The following is a 21,412-nucleotide window of genomic DNA, read 5'->3' on the forward strand; positions in this document are numbered from 1 at the left end:
TGTTGTCTGAAAATATTTCAAAAATTAATTTTTCTCTAGTTAATTGTTTTTATATTTTTGAGTAAGTTTGAGCTAAATAAAAACAATCTATTTCTGTACGTCTTCCTGTAGTAACATGTTCTTTAACTATATCTTGATTTTCAAGAATGACATCATGAAATACTACTACTGAACTATCTAAAGATTGTCTACTAGGATAATTTCATCATTATCTTCAATAAAAGTAGCAGTTTTTTCCTTATGCTTATCTACTATTTTTCCATCTGTTCATAAATTCTAAGTATTTTGGTTGATCTAAAGTTTTGAAAAATATACAAACGATTAATTTTATTCCAGTTTAAACATACTGCAGGTAGAATTTAATTTTCAAATATTTATATATTTTTCCATAATCACTTGATCCAATTATTTCACATCAAATAGAAATTGTTAAAAGTTTAACCTCTTTATTTTTTGATTTCTTTCCTGGAATTCTAAGTTTTGTTCCAAATCTGTCATTTATTTAAATATATTTTAGTAGTATAAATGGCTCGTCTATTTTAGGTGTTGTTATCATGTGTTCTTTAAAAAAAGACTAACTATAAACAAGAGAATCTTATAAAAATGCCATATTACTTGTTTCTTACACAACTCTTTTAACTCCAAATATTATAATTAAAAATAATAAATTATATTCCAATGGAGAAACGATAAAAAGTCCTGTAGGTTAGTATAGTTTCAATTTTGAAAAAGTTAGTCATTCGAAAAATCCAAATATTCACATTAAAGCTCATGAAATTTTAAACAGAATTGCTTTTGAAAGTGACATTAAGTTGTATATGAATATAAAAGAAGATAATATTGCAAATGTGCGAAGATTTAATGATCAGATTATTGGAACCAGTAAAAAGACTGTTGGTAAAGATGTTCCTAAAATTATTTCATTCAAATTAATAAATATTAATTTTAATCTACCTGATGGAATGTTTGTTAAACATACTGATCAGTTACATAGAGAAACTAATATTATTGCTTTCTTTCAACCAAATACTGAAATTGGAAGACCAATAATTTATGAAACTCAATATCCTGTAGATATTCCTATTATTGATACTATTCAAGATTTATAAATTACTGTAACCAATGAATATGACAATCTGATAGAGTTTAATGGTGCTTGTCTAACAATTGTTTTAAAAATGTCTTAATAAATTTTTTCCTTAATAAACCATGAACAAAATAGAGAGATATGAGTTCCACTCAATCTTGTGAATGGGAAAGGTAAAAGTAATTAGATGCACCCAACCAAAATACAGAAATTAAAATAAATATTAGTGATGGATGCCTTCATCTGGATCATGTACTATTATACATGACCCGTAGAATTGTTATAGCTAATTATGATGGATGAGAATCACACTATCTAACATATGGTGGGAAATACAATAAAAAAATTGATCAATAATTATGTGGCAAAACTGTTTCTTTCGTAACCTTAAAGAAACGAAATAATGTTTCATCAAGATTCGAACAGCCTTTAATAGCATTAACTGCTATGTCATATTTAACTTCATATCTTAATGATAAAATAAGCTTGGAAGCTAGAACAATGAGACAATATTCTGCAAAATCCGAAAATTCCAGTACCTTTTTATGAATTACAAACAGTAGAAGTAGTACGATTGAGTGGTAAGAAAAATTTTGAACTTGGTATCACAAATTACTATAACTCTGCAGAATTAGCCATGCCATAATTCGTGTTTGTTACATTTCAGACAACTCATAAAAATAATCAGTTACTTGAGTTTTCATTATTCGACCATGTTAATCCTCAGGAACGAAATTTTCTCTCAGGAGATGTGGAATATTAATCCTCTAAGTAGTTTTCTCAAAGCATACAATGCATTTCTCGTTTTTAAACAAGTTACATTACACAGATAAGATACTGACATAACTCCTCACAATTTCATTTCAAATTATCTGATCTATGTGGATAACATAACTCACACAAAGAATATTATAACTTCACAGAAATCGACCATGAAACGTTGTGCAGCTTTTAATGAAAATATTCCTGCAGATACATTAGCATATGTAACAATGTATGGTAAGAAAAATTTAACTTATGATGCACAGCACAAAATACTTACTAAAAATTTTTAATTATATAAATGAACAAAAACCTGGAAAAAGTTATAGAAGTCCAAACTTCATGTTTGCAATTCCTTCTGAAGTATTTTCAGAAAGAAATAAAGAGGACATAAAACTGAAAAAATGTAGAATGTCAATTAGAATATGTTAGCAAATTCGTTTAATATTTGCATAATATCGATGTTTGTTGCCCCATGCAACTATACAAAACAGCATAGGTCTTGCCTGTGTAAGCCTTCTCGGGCACCTGACAGCTCTGATGGTTTACAACTTGTATTTATCCAGCAGCTTGTGTGTTCTAGGTAAAATAATACTGGCCTAGCGCAACACTTTCGTCAGTGCTGCCATCAGAGAAAATGAGATAACTCCACACACGCTCATTGTACTCTGCTTCGTCTTGTGTACACATCCTCTCATGCCGTTAACTAAGCAGTTCATAACTTCCTCAGAGATGGCGCTAAGGCAATCACACTCTAAAAAAGTATGCGAATATGCTTCGATTTTAACATATAATATTCTTTTTAAATCTTATTAAGAGTGTTGTAAGGAAACATTATATGTTATTTAAATTTCAAATCTTTGAATAAAATATGAAAATTTGGGAAAAATAATTTACATCCGAAATTAACATATCAAAATAGCATTTTTAGAATGTACTTTGTCACTCGAATATTACCAGTAGATACAAACTGCTACCAAAAACATTTGCTCCCAAAATGCCCCAGGCAGGGAGTGGGCTGGCGACCCAAGAAATATGGATCATTGATCATCAAGTCACGCTGTTCGAGCTCTGCCCCATCATTTAAAGACAACTGGACCAGATGCAAAGTAGGACAGCTACCCAAACTTTGAAAAAAAAAAAAAACAGAAGTTGGAAAGAAATACAGAGAAAACGTCAGTCAAAAGACCACCAGGTTTACTGAATCTGGCACCAAAGGTTTTTTGACTTTTTATTTAAATTAGTTTTAACTGCCCAATTAAATTATAAAATACACTGAACTGGAGAGCCAATGAAATTGAAAAATGAGTTATTTAGGTGAGATTGTATTAATTTTTTATGTTCATCTTTTATAAACAGATATTAAAGTTATTTTCATCTTTCTCGTGGAAAAATAATTATTTTACAATAAATGAATGTAATAAGCAAATATATTAATTTTTCTTAACTTTTCTAAGGAATTTGTGTTAAAATAGGTTTTTAAGTAGAAGTAAGTGACTGTAGACCAAGAATTGTGGGTATAGTAGAAACATTACATAGATTCTAGGAAACTTAGTTCGGTCATGGCATGAGTCAGGACTGAGCCAGGTGAGCTAGTATCTACTTGCAGAACTAACACTCCTGAAAGAAAGGATATTGCGGAGACATAGCTTAGCCACAGCCTGGGGGATGTTTCTAGAACGAAATTTTCACTCTACAGCGGAGTGTGCGCTGATATGAAACTTCCTAGCTCAGTTGGTAAAGCATTTGCCCGCGAAAGGCAAAGGTCCCGAGTTCGAGTCTCGTCCGGCACACAGTTTTAATCTGCCAGGAAGTTTCAAGATATAGATTATTTGGAAAGGCAAAAAGGTTGAAGGAATTTAATATTAAGACTACATTTGCAATATTAATTATTCTATGTTGTTTCTCAAAAACCTCTTAGACACACAGTGCATCCTTCAGCTCTTTCTTGCACGTGTGTGAATTGTCTAATCTGTTTCCATTGTTTTCTGTTGTTTGAAATACAGTCATTTCAGCCTATTTCATCACTCATAATTCTCATAGTGGCCTCTTCTCCTTGCCTGCTACTTATATTGCTGTTTCATCACATAGCCCTCCATGTGTGGTGATAGATCTTAGCAAATCGAACACAATAAAATCTCCTTCACATACATCAATAACTTGCTGGCAGTGAAGTCGATCTACTTCCCTAATCCTAAATGGGCTGTAGTTTAATTTCTTTGATCTCTGTTCACAAGCCGTTCACTGACTGCTAACATTACCATTTCCTTATTTTTATTCGATATCAGCAGTTACAAATTGCTTGGATTATTGATTACTACATTTTGTTATTTCATTTTTTAACTCTCCTTCAGCCAGTTCCTTCTTCTTCTTCTTCTTCTTGCGTTACAGCCGCTGTAGGACCACGGGTAGACCCTTCGTAGACTGCATTTCCTCTTCTTCTCCGAGAACCTCTTCATTCATTCTCTTCTTTTCTCCTGCTCGTCTTCCGAGATCTTCAGTGCCTTTTTCTCCTATCGACTGCACTAGTGACACTTTAATATTTTCCTGTATTCTTCTCTGTCGTTGATTTCCAGCATGTTGATCGATGTATATTTGTTCCTCCAATTTTCCTTTCCTTCGACCTTGATCCCCAATTCCAACCAGTCCTTCCAAAGTTCAACAACCCATTTGGTTCCTGTCTTTCCTCTTGTCCTCCCTGTTGTTTCCACCATTGTCTTCGTCATTCTGTCCATAATCATTCTAACTACATGTCCAGCAAACCTTGCTCTTTTCAGTCTGCTTTCCCCAGATATCGTTCTCGTGTTCAGGTACGATTCTTCCCTAGGTATTCGCATCCATCTCTCACCACCTCTTTTGGGAACTAGTATTTTTCTCAGCTTTTTTCTCTCTCCTTTCTCTTGTTTTTATGCTGCATTTCTTCCTAGTGTCATCGTCTCAGGAGCATATAATAATGCATTCCTCACCATTGCCTTGTAGTGGGTTACCTTTGCCTCTATGGATATATTCGTTTTATTGTATATCTGTCTCGTCATACAGAAGGCTGGCCTAATCTTCTTTATCCTCTCCGTTTCCCTCCTTGTTCCTGTTCCTTCCTGTTTTTTTAAATTCTCACAGGTATTTAAATTTGTCCACCATTTTCACAATGCCTTCCGGTGTTTCCCAGCCTTTAGTGGTATTTAATGTCTTTGTCTTGTTATAGGCGATCCACAGTCCCATCTTTCTGGCTACATTACTTAAGTTGACGAGTTGTGTCTTTGCGTCTTCTTCCATCTCACTTACTACTGATATGTCGTCTGCAAAGGCCAGGCAGTCCACTTGAGCCCTGTTGTCCTTTTTGTCCCCGAAATGGGTCTTTGGTATTCCCATTTCCTCGTTTATTGCTCTCCACTGCCTGATCACTTCGTCCCGTGCTATATTGAACAACAATGGTGACAATCCATCTCCCTGTTTAGCACCAGTCTTGATCTCAAATTCTTCTGACACTGCTCCTCTGAATCTCACCCTTGCTTTTGTGTCTGTCAGAATTTCTTTTATGAGTTCTTGTGTAGTTCCATCAAGTCATCTGTTCTTCAGGATCCTAACAAGAGTCCGTCTGTAGATGGAATCATATGCCTTTGTGAAGTCCACGAAGGTTATTACTGTCATTTTGTTTTTTAATTCCCTAAGTTCTATCAGTTGCTTCAGGATAAATATATGTTCTATACAACATCTTCTTTGTTCTCCAGATTTGGTGGATTATGTTGGTCATGTTGTCTATTGGTTTGTTGTCTCCCCACTTTATCATCTCAGTTACTATACCACCTTTTCCAGTTGCCTTATTATTTTTTAGATCGCTTATGGAATGTGCCACTTCATCCCTGGTTGGAGGACGTGGCTCTCTCTCTACTGTGTCAGTCCCCAGTTCCAGCTCGTCTTCAGGTGGTGCACAGTTCAGCAGATCGTGAAAGTACTTTGAAAAAATCCGACAGTTCTCCTTCGCACTAACAGCCATCTCCCCTTTCTTATCTCTTATAAACAGTCCTCTATCCTTGTATCCAATCAGACTCTTTTTGAATTTCCTGAAAAAGTATCTGCTATTGTTTTTCCTGAAGTTGGTCTCAATCTCGTCCAGTTCTTGCTTCTTCTTCTATCTTCTCGTCCATCTTATTGTTCAGGCCGCTTTCTTTCTTGCTCCTGAGAAAACGTCCCATTTTTCCGGGTTCTTCTTGCTGCTCCCGTCTCTCCAGGCTTTCCTGCGAATCTCTACCGCTTCCTCACATTCCTTGTTCCACCACCAGTGCTTCCGTTTCTTTTCTTCTTTTCCCCATAGTTCAACCTGTTTCGCCATATTTCGCTTCATATCGTCCCATTCACTGAATGATTCAATTCCTTCCTCACATCTGGATCGATTATGTCTTAATTTGTCTCCGTCTACCTCTATGTTTTCTGTTCTTCTATTCGTCTGTGGCAGTCTGTCCCTGTTTAGAATCCAAAGGCACTTAACTTCTGTAAGATAGTGATCCGATTCTATTCTTGTCTTCTTGCTGACCTTTTTGTTCGTGTTCTCTTTAGCGTTTGTCCAGCTGATTGCTATGTGGTCAATGTGGAATTCCCCAAGGTGGGTGCATGGATTTGCCCAAGTTCCTTTTCTTACACGGTTTGGCCCTGAAGTGTGTTGTCATCAGTCTCATTTTGTCTTCTCGACACAATTCAATTAGTCTTTCTCCATTTTTATTTGTCCGCTGGTGTGCAGGGTATTCGCCCAATATTCCTTTATGTTGCTTCTCTCTTCCAAGCTGTGCATTATAATCTCCTACGAGTATCTTTAGATGTCTATATGGTATGTTTTTCAGTGTATCATCTAGTTCCTCCCAGAAACTGTCTGACTTTCTCGTCTTTCCGGTTCTTGTCATTTGTAGGTGCATGTCCATTTATTATTGCATACTTTTTGTTCCCTGCTCAAAATGTCAGTGTTGATGTCCTTTCTGACGTGCTCTTCATTTCAGTTATGCCATCCTCGTATCTCCTATCTACTATGAACCCCATACCAAAGCATCTAGGTGCATGTCTTTCTTTTCCCACTCTAACACCTGGTTTCCCTTTCAGAAATATGAAGCCTTCTGACTCCACTGTATCTTCGTCAGTATATCTTGTTTCTTGCATCGCTAATATTCCAATGCTTGTCTCTTTCATCTCACCTATTACCTTTTTAAGTCTACCAGTCTTAATCATTGTCTGTACATTTATGGTTCCAATTCTGAAAGTCTTTTTAGTTTTAATCTTCTTTGAGGGTCTTGGGAGATCCGACTCTTCCCTTATGCACTTTTTGGCAGGTCCCCCAGAATCCGAATGCCTGCTTGCGTCGACCTTAGTCAGTTCCTTATTGTTGTAGTGTAATACCTTTACTTCTTTTGGAATGTTCTTTCTCATGTCTTTGACCAGCAGTTGCAGTCTATGACTAAACATCTTTAACACTCCCATTCATGATCTGTCCATCCTACTATGTGCTTGCTCAAAACTACATTAAGCTGTTTGTGCACGTCATTCGTGTTATTGTTCGAACGGGATTGTTGCCTGTCCTCCAGTTAGGGTCTTTATGGTACTGAGATTGGTTGAGGTTAAATATATATTGCTGCTATGGTTGGTAGAGGAAACCGGCGCACTGGTTTGTTCGCTATGCTCTGTCAGTTCGACTTCTTAAAGATAAATATATACAAGCAGGAAAACATTACTGTTAGAGCACAAAAAGCGGATATATTTCCCCTAAAAAGACTGACAGAAAAGTGTGAAAACAGCTGTCTCAGTCGTCATTCCGCCTTTCACAGTAAAAATTTTGGCGTGTGATCAAAAAAGATGTCTTTTAAGACAGAATAATCTAAATCCATTTACCCAGTGTCTCATTGTAGTCAGGCATTAGTAGCCGACCGAGACAGACGCAACAACAGGGAAGTAACCTCTTTTGTGACATTTACGAGTTCCTAACCAGGATCGAATTTTGTTGTATCATCTGTGTGCTTTAATAGTTTAGTTTCTTCAGTTTCTGCGTGTAAATTTAATATCTAACAGCGACAGTTATCGCGTTTTCGTTTGCATCGGAAGGTAAACCTATTTTGTGACATATTACAAGTTCTTAATAAGGGGCGAGTGCTTCGGCAGTTAGGTTTTTGAATATCTGCGTATTATTAGTCACAGTTCATGCGGTTTCGTCAGAGTCCACAGTAGAGTTGCGCAGCACGTGCCGATAGTCCGTTTATCTGCATAGTTTAGTTTTCCACGGTCTCTAGTATGCACAGGGACTGCGATTGTTGTGTGAGGATGCGAGCCTTGTCGGTGACACTTTGCTCTCAATTTCAGGCTGTGATGGCTTCGGTTACACAGCTTGAGGCTGCAGTGGATAGGCACCACTGTTGTTGGACTGCCGTGAGGATTCAACGGCCGTCCGGCACGTCCGAGTCCTCTGATCGGTCCTCACCGGAAACCAATACAATTACTGCTCGCACTAAGGCTGATTCCTCACCTGTGGTAGAGTGGGAGGTCGCCCAGGGGCGCAGCAGGCGGCGAAAGACTTCCCAGGCGGCCGCACATAAGGCCTTTGCGGTTTCTCTGACAAACAGGTTCCAGCTGTCTGTAGCTGATAATGTCGTTGAGCCAGATGCTGTCGCCTGTCCTGTTTCAGAGGAAACCACTCAGCCTGCAAGATCCGGGAAATCGCAAGGGTGGGATTACTGGCTGTTGAGAGCTCCAATGTTAGATGCGTTTTGGGGCCCCTTAAGGACTTTGCTGACGGGATGGGAAAGAAAACCAACGTGTGCATACCGGGTGGAGACATTCCAGATGTTGAAAGGGTCCTCCAGGATGCCATGAAGAGCACAGGGTGCAGTCAGCTGCAGGTGGTTGCTCACGTCGGTACCAATGATGTGTGTCACTTTGGATCAGAAGAGATTCTCTGTGGTTGCGAACGGACCGAAGTGGTAAAGGCTGCCAGTCTTGCTTACAAGATGAAAGCAGAGCTGACCTTTTGCAGCATAGTCGACAGGACTGATTGCGGACCTCTGGTACAGAGCCGAGTGGAGAGTCCGAATCAGAGGCTCACGGTTGTGCGATCTACAGGCTGCAGATTCCTCGACTTGCGCCAAACGGTGGTTAGGTTTCAGGTTCCGCTGAATAGGTCTGGTGTTCACTATACGCAGGAGGCGGCCACACGGGTACCAGGGGCTGTGTGGCGTGGACTGGGCGGCTTTTCAGGTTAGAGGGTCTCGGGAAAATCTCTGGAAAACACTAGAATGGCTTCAGTCGCAAAGTGTGCAGGCTGAGCACAGGAAGAACGTAGTTACAGGAACCATTAGTATAACAGTTGTAAATTGTCGTAGCTGTGTAGGGAAAGTATCAGAGCTCCAAGCGCTAATAGAAAGCACTGATGCTCAAATCGTTATAGGCACTGAAAACTGGCTAAAGCCGGATATAAGCTCAGCCGAAATTTTTGCGACGAATCTAACGGCGTTCCGAAAGGATAGGCTAAATACGGTTGGCGGTGTCGTGCTTGTTGACGTGAGAAGTAGTTTAATATGTCACGAAATTGAATTAGATACTTCCTATGAGTTAGTATGGGCAGAGATCATTGTTGGCAACCGGAATAAAATAATTGGATCCTTTTACCGACCTCCCAATTCAGATGATACAGTTGCTGAAAAGTTTAAAGAAAACTAGAGTCTGATTTTAAACACGAACCCAACTCATACGATAACAGTTGGTGGCGACTTTAATTTACCCTCGATATGTTGGAGGAAATACATGAGTAATTCCGGAGATACGCATAAAATATCATCCGAAATTGTGCTTAACGCATTCTCTGAAAATTATTTCGAGCAGTTAGCTCATGAGCCCACGCGAATAGTAAACGGTTGTGAAAACACACTTGTTCTCTTAGCAGAAAATAATCCTGAGTAAATAAAGAGTATCAAAACCAATACAGGTATTAGTAAACGCAGGGTTGTCGTAGAAAGACTGAATTTTGTGATCTGCAAATCCTCGACAACTAAGCGAAAAATATACCTATTCAAAAAAGCAGATGAAAATTCACTTGACGCCTTGCTGAGACAATCGCCACTCATTCTAAATTAATAATGCAAGTGTAGAACAGATGTGGCTTACATTCAAAGAAATAGTGTAGGTAGCAATTGAGAGATTTATATCAAATAAATTAACAAACGACGAAGCAGATCCTCCTTGGTACACAAAACGGGTCAGAACACTGTAGCAGAAACAACGAAGCAACCATGCCAAATTTAAACAGACGCAAAGTCACCAAGATTGGCGATCTTGTAGAGAAGCTCGAAATTTAGCGCAGACTTCAATCCGAGATGCTTATAATAGTTTCCACAACGAAACTTTGTCTCGAAACCTAGCAGAAAATCCAAAGAGATTCTGGTCGTATGTGAAGTATGTTAGTGGCAAGAAATAGTCAGTGCCTTCTTTGCGCGATAGCAATGGAGATACTATCGAAGACAGTGCTGCCAAGACAGAGTTACGAAACACAGCCTTCCGAAATGCCTTCACAAAAGAAGACGAATTAAATATTCCAGAATTCGAATCGAGAACAGCTGCCAACATGAGTAACATAGAAGTAAACATACTCCGAGTAGTTCAAAAAATGGTTCAAATGGCTCTGAGCACTATGGGACTTAACGTCTGTGGTCATTAGTCTCCTAGAACTTAGAACTACTTAAACATAACTAACCTAAGGACACCATACACATCCATGCCCGAGGCAGGATTCGAACCTGCGACCGGAGTAGTCGCGCGGTTCCGGACTGAGCGCCTGAACCGCTAGACCACCGCGGCCGGCGCTCCGAGTAGTGAAGCAACATAAATCACTTAATAAAGGCAAGTCTTCCGGTCTAGACTGTATACCAATTCGGTTCCTTTCGGAGTGTGCTGATGCATTAGCTCCATACTTAACAATCATATACAACCGTTCGATCGACGAAAGACCCGTACCCAAAGACTGAAAATTGCACTGGCCACACCAATATTCAAGTAATGTAGTAGGAGTAATCTACTAAATTACAGGCCCATATCATTAACGTAGATATGCAGCAAGATTTTAGAACATATATCGTGTTCGAACGTTACGAATTAACTCGAAGAAAATCGCCTATTGTCACACAGTCAACGTGAGTTTAGAAAACATCGTTCCTGTGAAACACAACTATCTCTTTATTCACATAAAGTGTTGAATGCTATTGACAAGGGATTTCAGATATATTTCTGGATTTTCGGGAGGCTTTTGGCACTGTATGGCTCGTAGTGAATTTACGTGCTTATGGAATATCGTCTTAGTTATGTGCCTGGATTTGTGATTTCCTCTCAGAGAGGTAACAATTCGTAGTAATTGACGGAAAGTCTTCGAGTAAAACAAAAATGATTTCTTGCGTTCCCCTAGGTAGTGTTATACGCCCTTTGCTATTCCTTATCTATACAAACGATTTGGGAGACTATCTGAGCAGCCGTCTTCGGTTGTTTGCAGATGACGCAGTCGTTTATCGACTAATAAAGTCAGTAGAAGATCAAATCCAATTGCAAAACGATTTAGAGGAAATATCTGAATGGTGTGAAGTTTGGCAGGACCCTAAATAACGAAAAGTGGGTGGTCATCCACATGAGTGCTAAAAGGAACTCATTAAACTTCGGTTACACGATAAACCAGTCTAATCTAAAAGTGGTAAATTCACCTAATCACCTAGGTATTACAATTACGAACAACTTAAATTGGAAGGAACACACAGAAAAAGTTGAGGGGAAGGCTAACCAAACAATTCATTTTATTGAAAGGACACTTAGAAAATGTAACAGACCTACTAAAGAGTGCCTATACTACGCTTGTCCGTTCTCTATTAGAATACTGCTGCGCGGTGTGGGATCCGTACCAGGTAGGACTGACGGAGTACATGGAAAAATTTCAAAGAAAGGCAGCACGTTTTGTACCATCGCGAAATATGGGAGAGAGTGTCACAGAAATGATACAGGATTTGGGCTGGAAATCATTAAAAGAAAGGTGTTTTTCATTGCGACGGAATCTTCTCACGAAATTCCAATAACCAACCTCCTCTTCCGAATGCGAAAATATTTTCTTGACACCGACCTACATGGGGAGGGACGATCACCACGATAAAATAGGGGAAATCAGAGCTCGTACGGAAATATTTAGGTGTTCATTCTTTACGCGCTACATGTGATTGGAATAATAGAGATTTGTGAAGGTAGTTCGATGGACCCTCTGCCAGGCATTTAAATGTGATTTGCAGAGGATCCATGTAGAGGTAGAAGTAGAGGTAGAGGTAGTTCAACCTCCATACTCTGCATCTCCCTCTCACTGACATTGTCTCCCTCCTCTCCCATTGATTTACAGTATATCCCACTACCTCTGTCTCCTCTTTGAGTTAGACTGCCCCATTTTGTCTTTCTTTCCCACTGCCATTGTCTCCACCGTACCTGGGAGCTCAAGCATTGTGGCGCATCTAACTTGTTTTTGCCTCTATACCCACACTGCAATACTTAGGTTCAGTATCGATTATATCTGCTTCATGTAACTTCTGTGTTTTTCTATGTGTAAAGCAGTATCTGTGTTTCTATATTCTTTTGATCAACACATGCAGAATAATTGTTTTTATTTTGCGAAAACTTATTTGACAAGTATTAATTTGTGAATGTAAGTTACAAAACTATGTTGTTTTATAGGGGTGATACATACGTCAAAGTACTGTGTGTAGAACTGATTCATGCATAGGGAACATAGAATAAACAAAATGTAAAATGTGGACAGAAGCTGGTCTGCAAGAAAAAACTTTAGGCAGGAATGTAAAAGGTTTGGCCCAAAGTACCACAGAAAGTCTTGGTAGTCCATATAGTGAGTAACCTGCATTCAGATATTTAGCATCTTGAGTGCTAAAGGAGGCAAGCATAGCAGCAAGATTGAATTAATTATGCCTCGGATGTGGATGTGTATTGGATTTTGGATTATGACATTTATTGGTTTGTCCATAATCATAAAATTCTGGCACCAAGAAGACAACCTAGAGAGCAGTTTGACTTCAATAGCCGTGACCATATATGACAACTTCACAATAGTGCCACAGAAGATGGCTACTGTTATCACTTACACCCCAAGTAAAGTTTTGTGTTGTATTTATTTGCATGGTCCAGTAAGTTGCTTAATGTGCGATAATAAGTGATATAATTTCTACTTTGTGTTAAGAACATTGACTTAATCCTTAGTCATTTACCTGAACAGGTTCCTCTTCTTACTGATGCAGTAATTCCCTGAATCAAAGTTACTGAACTCCAGAGTCATTACTGTTTTAAAAGTATGTGTTAACTTTTGTGGTGTAATAAAATTCTCAAGTGTTTAGTTATTCTGTTGTTAAAATCCTACATGTGATCTGTAAAGTGAATAGCTGAAGTACTCAAATAGAACGAGTGCAAAGGAAAAGGCCTAATTAGAGTACTTAATTTTTTTTGTTTAGATCTGTTACCAAAAGTAACAGAACAGAGATGTGATTATTAGGAGCAGTAACAGGCCATCTCATTTTAGGAGCCAACACAATTGTCATTTACTGTGCAGGTTTGTAACTGTTCGTTATAAGTATCAGGTTACCTTCCATTCAGAAGGCTGTTGCACGCAGTGACTGTTATATTGGCTTGTAAATAATAGATTTCAGCTATCAGTCGTCTTTTTTAATTTCTTTTATTTTATTGGCAGATCTAGATTTCAGCTAGAAACTAGCCATTCTCAATGCACTATCATTTTTGATCAAAGCATGTAATGCCTGTTGGTCGGGCTTCGTCCACAGTTCAATGAATACTCAATGAACTGTGGACGAAGCCCGACCAACAGGCATTACATGCATTGATCAAAAATGATAGTGCATTGAGAATGGCTAGTTTCTAGCTGAAATCTAGATCTGCCAATAAAATTTGAACAGGACGACTGATAGCTGAAATCTATTATTTACAAGTCTTTATAAGTATATTTGTGTTTGTAAGTGTATCCTTAATCCATTTGATTTGAAGTGGTAGTTCTGAGCCCAGTCAGCAGATAAATCAGTTACGACTCCTCTATCAAATGTTGAGTCAATAGTTCAGTTATTCTTATAGTGATAGTTTTTTTGAAGCCAGTACTCATTCTAGAGCATTTGTGTTCTTGTGAATACGACAAATTCAGGACGCCATGTTCAACATATGCTTTACATAACGCAAAGAATGTGTCCTCCAAATGTAAACATTTAGTAATCATATCAGTTAGCTCTATAGTTAACTATTCTATATTACTGTATTTCAATTGTATAGCCGTAAAGCTGCTTCATGTCAAATTTAGCTATGCACCTCCTTTATTATGTGGCACTATGTGATGAACATTATCTTTCTTGCCTTGAAACAGTGTACATGAGTGAGAGGTAGTTTGTTGCCAAGACATTTTAAGCTTTTATCTGTGCTGCTCATGACTAGCAGTACTCGCTGGATTGTGCTATTGTTTCATGTCCAATTGACAAAGCAGATGTTACTCCCAAGTAAAGTGTCATACAACAGCTATATTTCCTGAGTAACAGTATCCTACTTTGCATCACGTTCCCCAAATAGGTTACAGCCGCTTTTCATTTAGAAGAGTACAGGTTTACTGCGCGACTTACACAGAATTGTTTCGACCCCGCTAATACATCTACTGCTCTCTGTCAACAGGTACTCCTTCTGTTAACGAAAGTTTGTCCAATTAACTACCATTATCTCAAAATCTCGATCAAATTTTAATTATTGTAACAGGAGTAACATTACTTGGGGCTTACACATAATAACAGATAGTGTTAAAACGAGTTTAAAATTTCGGTCCAAAATACACCCTCTCCTGTACCTACGAGTCTCACTGCTTTTATCTCCAACCATATCTCTTTATCCTTTAATGCCACCGTCTCTCAGTGACCATCTATATTTCTGCTGTCTTTGGTTCCCACTGCTATTGCCTTAGCCCATCTGTCGTCTTTCATTGCCATTTTCTCACTCACCATCTCTGTCAGTCAGTCTCGCCGCAATTCTTCCTCAGTACAAAAAAGTGCGTATATTCCAAAAGTTTTGGTGAAGACGTCGGAATGAGGATTGAGGCAGCTGGTTCAAAATTTTCTGTCAGTCCTTTACAGAGAAACATAATCGCCCTTTTTGTGCTCTGACAGAAGCATTTTTCAGCTTGTCCCCATGTTTCCCTGCGCTAGCAGGCTGTGCTGCTTATATAAAACTAATTATGTTGGTCAGTCAAGGTTTAATAGTTTATGTATATACAGAGACACATTTGTTACTTTGACATTTACAAACAATAAAGAAGTATGCATAGCATAAGATTAACACCAAATGGTTTGCTTTGCATTTTTGCAGAATATTTTGCTTACCGATCATAATCCACCGAAAACGTCCGAATTGATTTGTGGCTTAAAACAATAAAAATTTCACGTAATTTTCCTGAATTTGCAGCATTCCAATTTTACGTAATTTTTGGCTGGCATTTTAAGCTCTTTTCGAGCATGTAGGACCCATTAGTGCATTTTTTGTCACTGTAATACCACTTCGGATGCAATTCACAGGTGCGAACGGGGCATTATACAGAGAGGGCACTTCCATGCTGGTTAGAAACGTAGTTTCTTGCCCTCATGACCCTTTCGATGACCCTAGAAACCTTTCCGTGGGTTCACTGCGTCAGTTAAAACTGCATTTGCACGTCAAACTGGATATTACGTGCATATTTCAAGTGTATATTTTACGTGCATAAGTATGGTGACTTTGAAAACATGGTTCAAATGGCTCTGACCCCTATGGCACTTAACATCTGAGGTCATCAGTCCCCTACAACTTAGAACTACTTAAACCTAACTAACCTAGGGACATCACACACATCCATGCCCGAGGCAGGATTCGAACCTGCGACCGTAGCAGTAGCGCGGTTCCGGACTGAAAAGCCTAGAACCGCATGGCCACCGAGGCAGGCGGTAACTTTGAATATCTGAGTTACGGTAATGGATAACTACACTGAAAAAAAGTTTCAAAATTTCCAGAGACTACTGTATTAAGAACATAAAATATTAAATTTTTTTACTATCTGCCTTATATAGAAATTATAGAAGGGGGTACCGAAAAATCACAGCTTTTTTCGATTTTCTCAGGAACTACAAACGAACAAATGGTGCTTTTATAAGCCACTAAAAGTCCACGCTAGACCACACCTAATGCAAAATAACGAACGATTTGTTCAGTTTGCGTAGGCTGGAGGAAGTGTGCACTGTTTAAATTTCATCCTGTACTGTAGGATGATCAATCTTCTGAGGAGTATGCAAATGGTCGCTAGGCCAAACGCCATCCAAAACACCTCACTACTTATTTCTGTGATCGACAGAAACCAAGATATGAGCCTCTCAAAATCGTATTTTCGCGAGCGGCTTTTTGGAACATATTGATACCGTGCACTGTCGTACATGGACCAAATGACCGAAATGTTGTTGTAATCAAGGTAACTTAACACTTAACATCTTATTTAAGTAAACTGGTGAGTCCACATACGAGCATCTTTTCACGTATCGGCCATGTTTATAAGTCGTATACCTGTAAAGTTCTTTGGAACTTCTTGAACTATTTAGACTAACCTAATTACTACATTTAGGACATTGTAACCTCTCTGATTTACAGGAGACAATTTTTTTTGTTTCTGTAGTACTTTGAGACATTCATATTTGTATTTTATGAACACTAATAAATTACTGCCATTCATGTACGATTCACTGCAGTGCACGCTTGTGGGTTGTTATGAATGCTTTGCTACTCGATTTGACACTTAACGTGTATAACATGATGCCCTGTGCCAGGTTTCTTATGCATGTGTATAACATGATGCTGTATCCCAGGCATCATCTGGCATCTCATCAGCCTTCTCTGAGAAGAAATCAAGTAACAACGGAGAATGTACACTTTACGTTCAATGACTGTATCTTACAGGGTTTCAGCAAAATTCTTTTGCGAAACACAATAAAAATAATGCACTGTTATCATTATAACCTCATTATTTATCCTGGCAGTTGAGGTTGATAGTCTAAATGTAGATGCAAGTGCCTGATTGTCCTTGCCCATTAGTTGTACGAGGGTGAGTCAAATGAAAACATTAAATTTGTAATAACAAATCCGAATTTCGCGCCGTTATCCTGCAAATTGGTAAGCGTGCTACAAACAGCGTGCAGAATGGCCTGTAGGTGGCAGCATAGTACAGATGCACACAGTATCAGTATAAATATGGCCACCCCACTAGCGACTTGCACCAGGGAAGAACAGCGTTCTGTCATTCGGTTTTAGCGTAGTGAAGATGTGAAACCTATTGAAATTCATTGACGAATGAAGGTTGAGTACGGTGATACATGTTTGTCGCAGCAGCAAGTATACGAATGGAGTAGGAAGTTCGTAAATAGTGTGACTTCGGTGGAAGATGCTCCTCGTGCAGGTCAGGCACAACGAGCTGTGACTCCACAGAACATTGCAGCAGTTGAAGCCATAGTGAAGGAAAACCGCCGAGTGACACTGGATGACATTGCAGCATGTTTACAGATCAGTCATGGGTCAGCACACCCTATTGTGCATGACGTGCTCCAGTTTCACAAAGTGTTTGCATGATGGGTGCCACGGCAACTGACTCCTGAAATGAGAGAACGACGTGTTGATGCTTGTGGAGAACTTCTTCGGCGCTTTGAACGAGAAGGAGATGGCTTCCTTGCAAGAATCGTTACTGGGGACGAAACCTGGGTTCACTTACACCAACCGGAAATGAAGAGAGCGAGCAAGGAATGGCGCCATTCCTCATCACCAAAACCAAAGAAATTTCGAACAGAACCATCAGCAGGGAAAGTTATGCTGACTCTCTTTTGGGACCAAAAAGGCGTCGTTATGGAGCACTACATGCCTAGAGGGACCACTGTCACCAGTGCATCACACATAGATCTCCTAAAAAATCATCTGCGGCCTGCAATCAAATCAGAGCGACGTGGATTGCTGTCAGCAGGTGTCCTTTTGCAACATGACAATGCAAGGCCCCACACTGCCCGTACAAATTTGCAACAATCACAGACGTGCATTTTGAATGTCTTCCTCATCCACCATACTCACCAGACCTTGCCCCCAAGTGATTTCCATATGTTTGGACCACTCGAAGACGCAACGGGAGGAAAGAAGTTCACTTCTGATGAGGAGGTGCGCCACGTGGTGCATGAGTGGTTGGGCGGACTACCAAAAGAATTATTTTCTAAAGGAATTTGTGCAGTTTGTAAGCACTGGAGGACTTGCATTGAGCGTGGGGGAGATTATGTTGAAAAGTGATACAGATTTGTACCACTTCTGCACAATAAATAATATTTAAAAAATAGTTAAGGTTTTCATTTGACTGACCCTCGTATTTTTTGTGGTCTGCGGTTGCAGAGCAGTAGAAAGGCGGAATGACGTGCTGTGAGCTGCACCCTCGCGTGATGACGCCAGAGGACGAGGCGAGGGAGCTGGAGGGGGACCCGCTGGACTGGGTGCCGCCAGAGGAGCTGCAGCGGTGCAGTGAGGTGGCGGCCTTCTACGACGGCGCTGCGGTCCTCCTCACGGGCGCCACCGGCTTCGTCGGCAGCCTCGTACTCGAGAAGCTGCTGCGCTCCTGCCCCGGCGTCTCCGTGGTCTACGTGCTCGTCAGGGACAAGAAGGGCGTGCCGCTGCGGGAGCGACTACGTTCTCACCTGGAGACAGTGGTAACTGTGCGGCTGTTGTCCGAAACGCGATATACAGCACCAGAAAAGTTCATATATCCATATACCTTAACACAATTAAAGGAAGAAGAGACAATTTGCTCCATCATGTGACGTAAATATGCGCATTTCATCAATAATGATGTATGGAAAGTATTCAAAAGAAAACCAAACAAGTGTGAAATTATTTGCGCGAGTTAGTTTTGAAAGTTGGCCACATTAGTACATGTTGAATGCAACGATTCTTTGAATATGAGGTAATGTGCTTGCTTCTACATTTACCTGCCAAATTTAGATCCATGTACATAACTCTTATGCTCATTAGTGTCACGTCCAACATGGTAACACGCAAGTACCTTACTGCAGTATTCCAGTTAGGAGCAATAAGGAGTGGTTGTGCATTTTTCCACGCGAAATAACCCTGAAGAGATGGCAGTACACTGTTTGAGGAATGACATCAGATGCTATAACACTATATAACAGCAGAGTTACTCAAAAAGCTCAACATATGTCGCCAAGAATGTAAATACTAATCGTGAAAAGTGTCGTTGTATGATCATATTCATTACTATTACCATGACTTCATTCTCATGCACTGCTGTATTCACTTATTAGTAATAGGGCAAGAGTGTTTCGTGCTAGTTTTCCTTACATTCATGACGTTACAATCCACGACCCTTATCTATGACATCATCATAACGTCACATATAATGCCCCCTTTCTGTTATCTCATTGTGCATCCCTCTCAGACATGCCCCAGTCTTGAAAATAGACCAATCAGAGACCTTTTAAGCATCTTAGGCCATGCCACGTCGGACGTCAGAGTTTCTAGGGCAAAACACACACATTTTACCCTTCCTCAATTGCAGCCTAGTATTTTACAAACCATAGTTGAAACTTCCTGGCAGATTAAAGCCGTGTGGCGGGCCGAGACTCGAACTCGAGACCTTTGCCTTTCGCAGAAGAGCTTCTGTGAAGTTTGGAAGGTAGAAGACGAGGTACTGACAGAATCGAAGCTGTGAAGACGGGTCGTGAGTCGTGCTTGGGTAGCTCAGATGGTAGAGCACTTGTCCGAAAGGCAAAGGTCCCGAGTTCGAGTCTCGGTCAGGCACACAGTTCTAATATGTCAGGAAGTTTCATATCAGCGCACACTCCGCTGCAGAGTGGAAATCTCATTCCGCACCCTAGTTGTTTACCAACAATTAAAACGAAATACCCAATACCCATTTTTTTTTCTTTGTACCTTGCCCTCTATCTTTGTACCTCACTTAGTGCAAGGCACTGTGAACGCGAAACTTAAATATTTTCACTTCTGATATGTCTGTATTATTTACCAAAACACATGTGACGCTATAGCTCATATAATTTACACTTAAAGCTGCTTGTCAATAAGCATAGAGCGATCAACGTACTGCACATGGTGTAAGTCCCACGTAAGTCCCAAAAGTCAATATTTCCACACCTATATTGTCTGTAGTACTGTTCTGTAACGGTTCTCAAAACATATGGTAGCTATAATAATATGCTTGCCAAATGTCACACTGTTATTATCATGTCTTAAACGTCTCTCAACATTCATATAGAATTTGAAAATATTGGTGTAGCTTTTAGTATTTCAATGTCTAAACTGCTTGAACATTCTTATCAAGGGTCACAGTCTTATTACCTACTCTAAAATTTGTAAAGATATTGACAACACTTTTGTAAGGATCAGTATTTTCACATCTATATTATTTATGAAAAATACGTAAGTACATACACACAATGCTTAAGTCAATGAAATTAGCGCGTCTTAAATATATGTATTACTGTTCCGTAAATCACAGACAGGTAAAATAGTGTGTCAGCTACTGTAAGAGAAAGTTATTATGATACCTACATTAGAAGCCTAAAACATGACTATGGACTGTAAAATGACTTTTCACTATGCTGTTTGTACATGTTAAATTTTTGTATTATTGTTCTCTATCTGTATAAAAATAATATGTCAGCTACAGGAAGAGCGCATTTCTTGTGTAGCTTACGGTTTATGGCTAAAACATAACTGTGGACTCCCAAATCAAGCGTCAAAATGCAGGATGTTCCTCCCATGCACTCATTTTATTAAATAAAGTCTTCCTTAACATGCAGAGATTTTTTGGGGTAAGAACATACACACATGCCTGGCACTATTTTTCTGTTTATAAACTGTTTCACGCAGCATCATATGTGAATAAGCTTAAGTAGTAGCAGATTCATTTCTGGTGTGGTGAAGTCATACATATTCTCACGTATTGATGTACAACATTTGTTAATACAGCAACCTCTTCTGTAGACTGTCTAGTTTGAACTGTAAGTTCCATAAATGTTATCCATCATCTACAATACTATATAAAGACCAGGACTTATTCCCAAAAGCTGTGAAGAATTCCTCACAGAATTACATCAGATATTTACACATTGGTCTAATAAACATTCAGATGGGTATAAGCTACATATTTTTTCCATATATGAAATATATAACTGTATATATGACATATAAATAAGAAATGTTGTTTCCAAAATCTCAAAAAGTCCTTGGCCGATTTACATTGGATTTACTCCAATAAGCATTCAGATACACATATTTTAATACCTCAGGAATGTAATCATATATATAAAACACATAAATGGAAAACTTTGTCAGCAACAGTCTTGAAAGATCCTTAACCAATTTACTGCAAGTTTTTGCACAATGCTCTAATAAAAATTTAAATTGATGTAGGTCATATAAAACACGTTATGGGCCCCTTAGGGACTTGGC

At 39.2% G+C, this 21,412-nt stretch overlaps 1 protein-coding gene across 1 annotated transcript in view; it reads left to right on the forward strand.

Moving 5' to 3' along the window:
* LOC124545305 (fatty acyl-CoA reductase 1-like) overlaps positions 1–21,412 on the forward strand; it is a 233,108-nt gene that overhangs the window by 42,065 nt on the left and 169,631 nt on the right. Inside the window, exon 2 of the mRNA XM_047124202.1 lies at positions 18,323–18,633. Within this exon, the coding sequence (XP_046980158.1) occupies positions 18,340–18,633 (294 nt within the window). The 5' untranslated portion in view covers positions 18,323–18,339. The remainder of the gene's footprint in view (positions 1–18,322; positions 18,634–21,412) is intronic.

This window comes from Schistocerca americana, chromosome 8, assembly GCF_021461395.2.
Source record: "Schistocerca americana isolate TAMUIC-IGC-003095 chromosome 8, iqSchAmer2.1, whole genome shotgun sequence".
Classification (NCBI taxonomy): domain Eukaryota; kingdom Metazoa; phylum Arthropoda; class Insecta; order Orthoptera; family Acrididae; genus Schistocerca; species Schistocerca americana.